The sequence below is a fragment of the Octopus bimaculoides genome, chromosome 20, assembly GCF_046866305.1.
Source record: "Octopus bimaculoides isolate indiv1 chromosome 20, ASM4686630v1, whole genome shotgun sequence".
NCBI lineage: Eukaryota > Metazoa > Mollusca > Cephalopoda > Octopoda > Octopodidae > Octopus > Octopus bimaculoides.
The window spans coordinates 37732805-37747804 of NC_142947.1; the positions used below are offsets into that span (position 1 = coordinate 37732805).

The 15000-nt window shown below is 35.8% G+C and overlaps 1 protein-coding gene across 2 annotated transcripts in view; it reads left to right on the top strand.

Annotated features, from left to right (window-relative positions):
* The window catches only part of LOC106871144 (protein shifted-like), a 328503-nt gene that overhangs the window by 254873 nt on the left and 58630 nt on the right, over positions 1-15000 (top strand). For both annotated transcript variants that reach the window (XM_089338385.1, XM_089338386.1), the window contains exon 5: positions 12910-13005. In XM_089338385.1, the coding sequence (XP_089194511.1) occupies positions 12910-13005 (96 nt within the window). The remainder of the gene's footprint in view (positions 1-12909; positions 13006-15000) is intronic.

The window sequence follows — 15000 nt, forward strand, 5'->3', positions numbered from 1 at the left end:
TATACAAATATAAACAAGAATGTGAGTGGCGACATAAAGATACACCGATTATTAGTCGAGCTTTAATTTCACAGCAAAACTAAATATTTATCTATATAAGTTATATTGATGTTTCTCTATAAATATCTATGCGTTACGATAACATTTTTTATTTTTCAATTATAGAGACGGTGAATGACGTTTCTGTTTATAACGACGAAACCACTGTTAAATTATATAGAAAACCTTTTCTGGCTGCGCGTGTGCACATATCTCTTTTACTCTTTTACTCTTTTACTTGTTTCAGTCATTTGACTGCGGCCATGCTGGAGCACCGCCTTTAGTCGAGCAAATCGACCCCGGGACTTATTCTTTGTAAGCCTAGTACTTATTCTATCGGTATCTTTTTGCCGAACCGCTAAGTGACGGGACATAAACACACCAGCATCGGTTGTCAAGCAATGCTAGGAGGACAAACACAGACACACAAACACACACATATATATATACATATATACGACGGGCTTCTTTCAGTTTCCGTCTACCAAATCCACTCACAAGGCTTTGGTCGACCCGAGGCTATAGTAGAAGACACTTGCCCAAGGTGCCACGCAGTGGGACTGAACCCGGAACCATGTGGTTGGTAAGCAAGCTACTTTCCACACAGCCACTCCTATATTTATACTTAAACATTCCTCTCTACTCTAGGCACAAGGCCCGAAATTTTTGGGGAGGGGGTCAGTCGATTATACTGACCCCAGTACGTAACTAGTACTTAATTTATCGACCCCGAAAGGATGAAAGGCAAAGTCGACCTCGGCGAAATTTGAACCCAGAAAGTAAAGACGGACGAATTACCGCTAAGCATTTCGCCCAGCGTGCTAACATTTCTTATTTCTTTATTGCCCACAAGGGGCTAAACACAGAGGGGACAAACAAGGATAGACAAAGAGATTAAGTCGATTACATCGACCTCAGTGTGTAAATGGTACTTAATTTATCGACCCCGAAAGGATGAAAGGTAAAGTCGACCTCGGCGGAATTTGAACTCAGAACGTAAAGACAGACGAAATACCGCTAAGCATTTCGCCCGGCGTGCTAACGTTTCTGCCAGCTCCCCGCCTTTTATACTTAAATATTCATCCTCTGAGAATCTTCAGTCTTTACTTTCTTTCCGTATGTATGTATGTATGTATGTATGTATGTATGTATGTATACATATATACACACACGCGCGCGCGTGCGCTATCTGCATAATTGCTTCCATATCTGCTCATCTGAATTCCTCTTATAGCTACGCTTTACCCTCACGGAATTTGTCCCTTGTAAAGACATCGAGGTCTAAGTCCGAATCATTTTAGCGCTACAAAGTGTTTTCTACACCGAGAATCTCTGGATTTCATTTGCTGACTGCATACATACATACATACATACATACATACATACATACATACATACATTTGTGACTATGAAAATCCACAAGATTTTAAAATTCAAAGTATGACGGTTAAGTAAAGATACTCTCCGTCACAGCCTTGCTACCACATTAGTGGCCGGTCGAAATTTACTCTAAATTTAAAAGAGAAAGAGATGACACACATACACACATACATACATACATACATACATACACAATGGTTGAAACACAATTTCGAGCAATGTCATCGCTTGATTGTACTCTCAAAATACCATGCATGTGGCTTTTCAGTCCTGCTAGGGACCTAAGCTTTTTTGCATAAACGTGGCCACGATGAGCGCCTCTTGCAGCAGGTTTTCAGAAAGTTACCAACCATGCGGACACGTGCTTTCATTCCATCACGGAATTTTTCATTGAGTGCTTTGCCTTTGGGTCGTTGGTGACAGAACTTAAAATCCTACCGTGCCTATCTAGTACCTTTGGCGCCTTGGACGCCTTGCAGGATATACATACATACAAACATACCTAGCAGTTATGACACTCGGCGTCTTTCTATGCATTATAAAATGGCTGCCCTATATAAAGATCGTTTAATAATTCCTCTGACGTTAATTGTCTTTTCGACTATATCTAAAACTAATCTAAAACTGCCGATATGAACGATAAGAATTTAAAGAAACCGGCGCTGCCAGCACCATCATCAGACAACTGTTATATCTGTATCTCTGTTTATTGATCCGATATCGATGACTATGATATAAAGTGGAAAAAAAAACAACAAAACATTTCAAAACCACAGTTTGAAAATTTGAAGATACATATATATATATATATTGTATTTTTATATAAGCTTAAAGCTTATGGCGATCACCGTGCAATGACTAAGGAAAATAGTCTAATAATGGGGCATATAAGACCTCGACAGAAATAAGAAGGCTTTCCCCGAAAGCATATATATATATTTACTCTTTTACTCTTTTACTCTTTTACTTGTTTCAGTCATTTGACTGCGGCCATGCTGGAGCACCGCCTTTAGTCGAGCAGATCGACCCCAGGACTTATTCTTTGTAAGCCTAGTATTTATTCTATCGGTCTCTTTTTGCCGAACCACTAAGTTACGGGGACGTAAACACACCAGCATCGGTTGTCAAGCGATGGCGGGGGGACAAACACAAACACACATACACACATACACACACACATATATATATATATACACATATATACGACGGGCTTCTCTCAGTTTCCGTCTACCAAATCCACTCACAAGGCTTTGGTCGGCCCGAAGCTATAGTAGAAGACACTTGCCCAAGGTGTCACGCAGTGGGTCTGAACCCAAAACCATGTGGTTGGTAAGCAAGCTACTTACCACACAGCCACTCCTATGCATATTTCGTATATAACAGCGGAGTGACTTATTCGAAGACTACAACAATGCAAGTAAGCGCATTATGCTTTAGTTTCATGTTTGCAATTTACTAGCACAGATGGTATATATTTAGTTTTGTTTACCCACATATTCGACATCTTTTATTCTTGTTGGTATTACTATTGTCATTATTATTGACTGTGGAAAATAGGCAGTTTAGCCTAATATTATATATTAAATAAATAATGTCGTGCGAAGCAGCGATGAATGAAAATATTCCTGTAAAGTCATATTTAACGCGTTCGTATGTATTCGGACGTAATAAGACCTTTTGCTGCTGAGATAGTCCCAGATGAAAGCCCTACATTTTTGTTGCCAAGTGGAGCCAAGTGGAGCCAAGTGGAGCTGTGAACGACGTTATTGGAATCGCAGATCGCATGCATTTCAGCATCTTTCAGCTTCTTCAAATTTTTTTAATGTTCATATTTTAACAGGAAAAGGCTTCTATCGCCCTTTCTTTGTCCACAAAACCAGAATAAAATTTTCCACTACTTCTAAGAAAACACTTTAGAAAGCACTGCCTCAGAGCGTTAGACATATACCTATGTATTTAAAATTACAACCTTTTGTTGGTTATTTTTTCCTTCATTTCTCAGGGGAAAATAAAATCAAGTACCAGTCACATACTGGGGTCAATACAACTAACTTTTCTCACATTACTGGCCTAGCGTCTATTCTAGAAACAATTTCTCATCCTTCCCTACTACTTCTACTACTACTACTACTACTACTGCAGATAATCCCTGACCGCCTGTCATGTTTATTCTTCATTGCCAACCCCTGCCAACTGTTTCTGTTGTAATTTGTTAGTAAGTGAACTCAAGCGTCCAACTCCACTGCTTCGGGTTTTCTAAATCAAAGCTCGGCAACTCTTTTATACTGTCTCCCCTTCGCCTTTCCCCTTCCATTTCCACACCCTCCACCCCACGAAACGCAGTTACCATTCTTTAGCTGAATTACTTTTCGGCTTAGCTTCTTTTACTGTTTCTTACCCCCATTCTTTTTCTTCTTTAGCAAACGAAACGAACCTCCTCCCCACCAACCATCACAATCACCACCGTTTCTATCAACACCATCATCACAATATACCCATTTACGGCTACACGAATCAATGAAGGAGCCTCTGGACCACTGGTCCCTAACCTTTTCATTGCTCCGTACCCCTTGAAAATGATTCATCGTTTTTCGTACATCCTATATAAGTAATAATAAATATAAATAAATGCGCCCTTTTAAAGCTTACCCAGGCTCATGGGCCCGGTTTCCCGGTTTCAATGACGTATGTGTTCCCCAGCTGGACGGGACGCCAGTCCATCGCAGCGTTTCTCATTTTTGCCAGCTGAGTGGACTGGAGCAACGTGAAAATGAAGTGTTTTGCTCAAGAACACAACGCATCGCGCGGTCCAGGAATCGAAACCACAATCTTACGATCATGGTGCTGACACCTTAACCACTAGGCCATGCGCCTCCACCATAAGTAATAATACATATCCTTTATACTCATTACTATTAATCGTTCCAATCATCAGACTGCAGTCATGTTGGGGCGTTGCTTTGAAACCTTTAGTCTAACAAATCTACTATTTCTCGGGTGGACCAACGCTTTGAGAATATAAATTTGGTAGACAAAACTATTCAGAAACCTATTAGTCGTGTACACACACACACACACACACACACACACACACACACACACACACACACACACACACACACACACACAGGTATACATACATACGTAATACATACATACATACAAACAAAAATACTCTGTTGTTAATGCTGAAATTCCAGTGAAGTAGCCTTGGATCTAGGTTAGAAACCGCATCTTTCTCTAAAGGCCAGAAATCTTGCAATAAACTCAGTAATATCATGCATACATATGTACTCTATCCAGATTACAGATACATACATACATATGTTACTCTATCCAGATTACAAGTTCGGGTTTATACCTGTAATTATTGGGACCCTGGGGTGTGTAACACACTGTCTAAATACCAATCTTGAGAAATTAGGCTTCTCAAAACCAGAAAGGAGAAAGCTAATTCGAAGACTACAAATCTAATCCACCACTTGAACTGAAAAATATCTGTAAAACTTTACAGAAGTCTATCATTTAAATATATATGCGCATGTCTGTCTGTATGTATGTACGTCCATTTCTTCGACTAAAACTCTTTAAGGCACTGATCTCCGTATGCCTTTAGCCCAATAACTAGAAGTAAAAAAAAAAACAAAACAAAAAAAAAAAATGAAGGCGAAATATTAAGGATATATATTGTGACTAGTGAGGCATAGCTGTGTTGTAAAAAGCTTTCTTACCAACCACATCGTTCCGAGTTCAGTCCCACTGTGTGACATTTTGGGCAAGTGTCTTCTGCTATAGCCTCGGGCCGACCAAAGCCTTGTGAGTGGATTTGGTAGAGGGAAACTGAATGAAGCCCGTCGTATATATATATATATATATATATATATATATATATATATATATATATATATATATATATATGTATATATATGTGTGTGTGGGTTGTCTTTGTGTTCCCCCTCCCAACCATCACTTGACAACTGGTGTGTTTGCGTCCCTGTAACTTAGCGATTCTGCAAAAGAGACCGATAGAACAAGTATTAGACAAACAAAGAGTAAGTCATGGGGCCGATTTGTTCAACTAAAAAAAGACATTTAAGGTGGTGCTCCAGCATGGCCGCAGTCAAATGGCTGAACAAGTAAAAAGAATAAAAGAATAAAAGACTGATTAAGTTATTTGGAAAGTATAAAATATATATATTGTAATATATATATGTATATATATATATATATATATATATATATATATATATAGTATTCCATATATATATATATATAGTATAATATATATTATGCTATATTTATATATATACTTATATATATATATATATATATATATATATATATATACATATATGTATATTATACTATATATATAGTATTTTATATATATATATTATACTGTATATATATATATATATATATATATATATATATATATAAATTATACTATATATATATTATACTATATATATATTATACTATGTATGTATATATATTATACTATGTATACATACCTATATATATATATATATATATATATATATATATATATATATATATATATATATATATATATAAATTCAATAATAGGACGAATTCTTTTACAAGAATTCATCAAGTAGCTAGCGTGAAAAAACCTCATAAGGGAAAAAATCCATCATTTATTCCCGAAATATATATTTATATTTATATAAGGGCATTACTATACAATAATACCTCACGCTATGAGGGACTCTAAGGTCAGACTACCATAAAAAGCACATTTTTACCGAACGCGAGGAAATGCAATTCTCAAAGCCAACCCCTTAAAAACAGACTATTGTATAGTAATGCCCTTATATATATATATATATATATATATATATATATATATATTTATTTGAGTCTTGGTAAAAAGAAAATAAATAATATATAATGAAGAATTAAAAACAAAAAGAAAGGAAGAAAAGAAAGATGGAAAACATTGACAATGCATTTGAGGATGCAAGATGTTCCGTTAGAAGTGCAAATCCTTAAAGTAGTAAATAGGATTTAATGTAAAGGCGGTGAGCTGGCAGAGACGTCAGCACGCCGGGCGAAATGCATAGCCGTATATCATCTGTCTTTATGTTCTGAGTTCAAACTCCACCGTGGTCGACTTTACTTTTCATCTCTTCGGTGTCGATCTAATCGACTGCCCCCCCCCCCCCCCCCCCCAATTTCGGGCCTTGTACCTAGAGTAGAAAAAAATAGGGTTTAACGTAGCCGTCTAATGAAAGCGAATGGGCTTTAGTGCATTTGGATAATTGCCGAGGATCTAAATTCAGTCATTATATAAGTAGTATTTGGCATCTTAAGCATTTGCAATCCTCAAACCAATTACAACATTATGACAGATCTTTGAAAGATGTTTGCGTGTGTATAAGTGTTTCTGTATGTATGCTGCTGTATGTGTGTGTGTATTTTATTTCCTCTAAAACTTAGTCGTTTTCATGAGCGCGAGATGTGTGTAGGGTATTGTAGAGAACTCTCTCTCTCTGGATAGAATTCATTGTGAATGGGAAATGAAATGTCTGCTGAACATGTGAGAGCAACAGAAGAAAAGGAAGACGGAAAGAAAGGGGGGAATAAAAGGGAGAATAAAAAGAGATTTAAAAACAAAATACACATAAAGCAGACAACATGATTCTTATGCGAAAGTGTTATCTTTTATGGAAACCAAAGATGGGCGGGGAAGATTAAAAAAGAAAAAAAAAAACGATCTGCAGCATCTGGAAGCTTATGTGAACGATACGATATGCTAAATGTACAATGAAAACTTGAAGGATAAATTAGATAGAGTTTGAGATGGTAAGGATCGTCTGTGAATTGGAAGCGTCAAATAGCAATGACAGGAAAGACGCTGATATAATGATATGGACGGAAAAAAACATTGCTAAATCCTGTATTTCATTCTATAAAATCATCATTCTCTCTCACACTCTTTCTCCATTTCTTTCTTTCTTCATATCCGGACTTCATTAGTTTATTAGTAAATGGGAAAATTATCTCGGAAACACTAAGTCAGAACATATCACGGTCGTCTGATTAAAATCTCACCAACGTTTTTCTTACCTTTTTTCTTTCTTTTCTTTTCTAAGATATTAACACCTGCTCCGTCCTCTGACAGACAGAGTAATAATTAAGGCTGACACATCATCACTTTTCGTAGAAACGACGAAATTAAATAGCCATAAAGCAAGTGGTTTTCTTACAATAAAGCGACTCTTTAAGAGTATTTATTTTAAATATAAACCAAACGCTAAAAGCAGGCGCTCTGTTTTAAATAGTAAAGCTCTCATTTTTGTTGTATTTTCTTATTAACGCTGCCAACTTAGAGAGAGAACATCGTATATTAGGGTTGAGGTTTGGGTTAGAGTTAAGGTTAGGGTTACGGTTGATTAGGGCTTCGAAATCGAAACGTAGACATGGAGGAAAACCTTAAATCGAGGAAAAACTTAAATCGAAGAGCGGATTCAAAATACATTTGCAAATAATTATATTTCGTATTTTTATAATAGGATGAATTTATATTGAATTCATTCATTTGTTTATTTTGTTCTTTGCATGCTTAAGACCGTTAATTGAAAGGATCAATGAAACAAATCCATTTTCAAAGGTGTATCCTTTAACTAGTTTTAATTATGTCGTTATTCCTGTTCTATTTTAACAAAACTGTCCGACGAACGGGAACGTGGAACTCTGAGTAACAGCTTTTGTTATATTTCTGCTGCTTTTAAATCTTTTACTTATTTCAGTCATTTGACTGCGGCCATGCTGGAGCACCGCTCCTTAAAGGGTTTTAGTCGAAGAAATCGACCCTAGGACTTCCTCTTTGTAAGCCTAGTACTTATTCAATCGCTGTCTTTTATATATATATATATATATATATATATTTCGTTTTTGGATTTGCTTTGCAAGATTTTTTATGTGATTTCGTATGTTGAAGCATATTCTGTTGTGTCTCAAGACTCTCAAGTCTCTCAAGACTCTCAAGAGTCAAGACTATTGAAAAGTTTGCAAGACACAACGAAAATTTTAGGAAAATAAAAATAAGAAATAAATGGAAATTTTAACGGTGAGTGTGTTAAATTTTAAGGCACAATAAGAAAATGACTCTCCCCAGACACAGCAGTATATATATATATATATATATATATATATATATATATATATATATATATATATATATATATATATATATATATATATATATATATATATATATATATATATATATATATATATATATATATATATATATATATATATATATATATATATATATATATATATATATATATATATATATATATATATATATATATATATATATATATATATATATATATATATATATATATATATATATATATATATAGACGTAGGAGTGGCTGTGTGGTAAGTAGCTTGCTTACGAACCACATGGTTCCGGGTTCAGTCCCACTGCGTGGCACCTTGGGTAAGTGTCTTCTACTATAGCCTCGGGCCGACCAAAGCCTTGTGAGTGGATTTGGTAGACGGAAACTGAAAGAAGCCCGTCGTATATATGTATATATGTATATATATATATGTGTATGTGTGTATATGTTGTGTATCTCTGTTTGTCCCCCCAACATCGCTTGACAACCGATGCTGGTGTGCTTAGGCCTCCGTAACTTAGCGGTTCGGCAAAAAGAGACCGATAGAATAAGTACTAGGCTTACAAAGAATAAGTCCTGGGGTCGATTTGATTCGACTAAAAGGCGGTGCTCCAGCATGGCCGCAGTCAAATGACTGAAACAAGTAAAAGAGTAAAAGAATATATATATATATATAAATATATATATATATATATATATATATATATATATATATATATATATATATATATATATGTATGTATATATTCCGGAAGAGAGAGAGAGAGAGAGAGAGATAGAGAGCTATGTGTGTGTGTGTGTATGTTTTGTGTGAATGTATATATATCACCGAGTTATATTTGCGTGAGGTATAAACATCACTTGGAATAGCGAAATTGCGTTGGTTAACGAACCAAGTCCCTTACATCGGGTTGTGTTCTCTTTTATCTCTCTCATCGACTTCTAAACTAGAGTTAGAAACCGCTAAGCAACAACGCAAATGTTCTCAAATTACTACATAAAATAAATAAATAAATAAATAGGCACAAGCATGACTGTGTGGTGAAGAAGCTTGCTTTGTAACTGAGTGGTTTCGAGTTCAGTCCTAGGCCCCCAAATTTTTTTTTGCCTGGATTTCATTCACAGAAATTGTGTCGAAGCCCGTCGAGTATACATACATACATACATAAAGCATTTATTCTTTTATTCTTTTATTTGTTTCAGTCATTTGACTGCGGCCATGCTGGAGCGCCGCCTTTAGTCGAACAAATCGGTTCGACGAAAGGAGCGATAGAATAAATTAAATGTAGTCGATTTGCTCGACTACACTTTTCGAGGCGCTGCTCCAGCATGGTCCTAGTCCAATGACAGAAACTACTAGAATATATAAACTTTGTGTGTGTACATTCATATACATACATATACAAAATATGTACATACAGTCACACAATCGGAAAAAAAAATAGCGATCAAGTTTACACGTCGGAAGTATGTTTTCTGTGATCCCATAATACTTTTGTTTATTATTCGTTATAGGGTGTTTTTCATCTGTCTTGACCCTTTTTATTTGTGTTGTTTTACAAAGTTTTTTTGGTTTTTTGTTGATTCGATGTTTCAGAAATTAAGTTTTTAAACATGTTTTCTTTTTTTTTTATTATTTTATTAATGTCGCTTAAATGATTAAATCCTAGCTTGACGGTCTGATATTATTATGGGCGAGTTCATTTCCTCAGAAATACACACTTACACAGACGCACGCACATACGCACACATGCTAACACACACACACACACACATACACACACACACACACACAAACATGCTAACACACACACGCACACATACACATATGCACACACACACAAACACATACATAGACGTCTCTCCTATGTGTGCGTGCGTGGGTTGTATATATTTGTATTTGTATGTGTATATATATATATATATATATATATATATATATATATGTACATATACATATACATATATGTACATACATATCCGTACATATCTACACACACATATATATATATATATGTATATGTATATATATATATATATATATATATATATATATATATATATATATATATATGTATATATATATATATATATATATATATATATATATATATGTATATATATATATATATATATATGTATATATATATATATATATATGTATATATATATATATATATATATATATGTATATATATATATATATATATATATATATATATATATATATATATATATATAAAACACTCATACATGTGTATACACTCATATACACACACACACGTACACAAGCACATATGTACATCTGTATGTGTGAACGTGTGTATGTGTGTACATGTGTATGTGTTTGCGTGTATGTGTATTTCTGTGTGCTTGATGATTTTCAAAGTAGACTTTTGTCTTTGACGCAGACAAAGCAATCCCTGTTTTGCTTCTCCTTCTGATAGATTTTCAGAAGATTCTCATCAAAATCTTATCAACGACCGTTCACAGATTTGTTTTTGTTTTGGTGACGAGTTGCTTGACATGAAGAAGTAATGGGAACAGCCTCCAAGTGAGATACGACTCAGACTAATTTTAATTCCTATTTTTCTTGAGAGAGACATGAATGCCAAAGTATCTCATTTTCTAGGCTCCCAAATGATAGTTTCTTTAGGAATTCAATATTCTTATTTTCTAATTGTTGAGTATTTGAACTATAATAAAACCGATTGAGCCCTGTTTCAGAGGTCGACCTTGTCTTTTGAGGTCGATAAAATAAGCACCAATCAAGCACCAGGGTCGATGTAATCGATTTTCCCCTTACACCAAAATTTGTCCTTGAAACAATATTTGGTGGAAATAGAAGTTGAACTTTGAAATTAATGAATAAGGAAAAAGGTGCATAATATACACACACACACACACACACACACACACACACACACACACACACACACACACACACACACACACACACATATATATATATATATAAAATTCTTTTGTTTCTGACTTATTACGAACTTCCTAAAATTTCTAGTCAGTTATAATTATGTATAGCACTATTTTATTCTTTTCAGAAATCATCAGTATGATACAAATTGACATAAACATTTTATGGTGCAATACATTTCCAATACATAGAAAATAAATAATTAGTCTGGAATAAATTCATAGAATTCGCTTTTCTGTTCTCCTTCTTCATAGAATATTAGTAGTTCAGAAATCGAGGCAGAAAAGACAGGAAGTACTTAGTGTCTACATACAGGATAGCTGTTTCCAGAAAGCTCTACCTTGTAAAGGTGTTTTATAGTAGCTGATAGTTTAGTTTTAACTGAGGGGATGAGCTGACAGAATTGTTAGCAGGCCGGGCAAAATGCTTAACAGCATTTCGTCCGTCGTTACGTTCTGAGTTTCAATCCCCCTGGATCGACTTTACATTTCATCCTTCGGAGTCGATGAAATAAGTGTCGACTATCGCGGGTGTTGCGTTCCAAACCCCACGCGATTGGTGAAAATCTACGAAGTAGAAACAGTACTGTAATGTATATTTTTTACAATTATTTTTATAATTTGTATATATTTATTTTATTATAAATGCAAAACACCACCACAGAGGAATCGACGTAAGCTTAAATAATAAACCACGATAGTGTGAACCGCGATATGGTGAGGAATTACTGTATTCTTTGAGGTGAATATTCTTTGTGAGCGCCGGGCTCACAATCATGAGATAGTGAATTCGATTTCCAGACCGGGCTGCGTGTTGTGTTCTTGAGCAAGACAATTTATTTCACGTTGCTCCAGTTCACTCAGCTGTAGCAATGAATTGCGACGTCACTGGTGCCAAGCTGTATCGACCCCTTTGCTTTTCCTTTGGACAACATCGGTGGCGTGGAGAGGGGAGGCTGATATGCATGGGCGACTACTGGTCTTCCATAAACAACCTTGCCTGGACTTGTGTTTCGGAAAGTAACTTTCTAGGTGCAATCCCATGGTGCTTCATAAGCGAAGGGGGTCTTTACCATTATAGATATTGGTTTTTAAATGCTATTTCGTAGAATAATCTCTCATTCCGTAGTGTAAGGATACACTCTTTCGTAGACATAACACCTCGACGTTTGTCAATAGTTTCGTTGGATCATTTTCTAATTCACACAGCTTTTCAAACATGTGATATACCCTGGCGGACACTGACTACGAAGGAGATTTATTATAATTATTTATATTAAATGTATATTTTCCAGAAAAATTATTTATTTAAAATGTATATTTTCCAGAAAAATTATTTATTTAAAATTTTATTTATTTTTATATTTTACTTATCTATTTTTTTTTTATTATACAGCTATGTGTTTTCCGAAATGTGAAAATAATGGGACCTGTATATCTCCTGAAAAATGTGCCTGTCCTGAGGGTTACTACGGCAAGCATTGTGAAAAAGGTACATGCACGCCCAAACAGCCACCTATCCACCCATCCATCCATCCATACATACATACATACATACACTGTCTCTCTCTCTCACACTGATAAATACATCTTTTTATTTTACTGCATTTCTTTTCTTTTACTGGAATCAGTCATTGGAATGTTGTCACACTGGCCGCAGTTAACTATTCGTCTCCAATATTTGGAGAAAAACACTACTTAATCTATCGACAACGGAAAAATGAAAAAAATAATTTTCCTCGGTTATTCATGTGTGTGTGTGTGCCTATGTTTATGTGTAATTATGGGCAAAATTTTCCACACTGTACCTGCTACTAGAATACGTGGTTTAGGTATAAAAAAAAAAAAAACAGAAGATTAAATATAAAGAAAATCTCAGATTTTGTATTTGATTGAAGTAGACGGAAATTGTTTGCAAGCCAGTCGTGTATGTGTGTGTATATATATATATATATATATATATATATATATATACATTATGCGCCCTTTCAAAGCCTAGCCAGACTCATGGGCCCGGTTTCCCGGTTTCTATGGCGTATGTGTTCCCCCCAGCTGGACCAGACGCCAGCCCATCGCAGCGTTACTCAAGAAACAGTAAGAAAAAGTTGGGGCGAAAGAGTACAACAGGGGTCGCCCCGCCCCCCTCCGCGGAGCCTCGTGGAGCTTAGGTGCTTTCGCTCAATAAACACTCACAACGCCCGGTCTGGGAATCGAGACCGCGATCCCCCGACCGCGAGTCCGCTGCCCTAACCACTGGGCCATTGCGCCTCCACATGTATGTACACACACACACACACACACACACACACATATATATATATATATATATATGAATATATGTTTGTGTGTATGTGTTTGTCACCCCTCCATCGCTTGACAACCGATGTTGGTGTGTTTGCATCCCCGTAATTTAACGGTTCGGCATAAGAAACCGATAGAATAAGTACTAAGCTTACTAAGAACTATTCCTGGGATCGATTTGTTCGATTAAAGGCGGTGCTCCAGGATGGCCGCAGTCAAATGACTGAAACGAGTAAAAGAGTAAAAAAGAACACACACACACACACACACATATATATATATATATTTACATACACATACATACATACACACGCTCACTCACAAGCACAAACACACACACACACGCACACTCGCGCATGCGTACCAAATACTTTCATTCCATTTATTTACTAAATTGTTCAATTATATTATATTTATGTTTATTATTTTACAATATTTTTTTTTCGTTTAATTATTTTTGTTTTTCAATTTTTGAGTCCCTCACATCTTTGCATCCCTTTGCACCCGTGTACCCGATTATTATCATTGCATTTAATATAATTTACAGAATGTTTTCTTCTTTAAAACCTCCCCCTGGCCCGTACAGTTAATCTTGCTGTAACCTTTCTGGTTGTTGATCTGCATTGTGACTTAAGCTAACTTGTAAATGACCTGTACAAAAGAGATCTTGGTGTCTTGAGTTTGCCTCAGTGCTGCATGTTAAATATATATCTAAACACATCAACATAGCTTAATAATCCTGTTATGCCGGCTTACTTACTATAACTTCCACAATATTAACCACGGGTCGTCGGAATTGATAGCGCGACGAAGAGAATTACCAATGGCAGTATTTAGATGTAAAATCTTTGCGTTATGAGTTCAAGTCCACCAAAGTGAACCTTGCCTTTCATCCTTCCTGGGTCGATAAGATAAAGTACCGGTCAAGTACTGAGGGGCGGGAATGTGGCGAAATAATCGTCCGTTCCCACTCCCAAAAGTTTGGCCATATAGCTATGTTTATCATCACCACCACTACCACCACCACTACCACCACCACCGTCGCCGCCGTCATCACCCCCATCGTCATCATCATCGCCAGTAAGTATCTGTAGTAGTAGTAGTAGTAGTCGTAGTAGTCGTAGTAGTCGTAGTGATGTTTGTCGTTGGCGTTTTTGCCCACCTGTTGAAGTTTGATCGAGCAGAC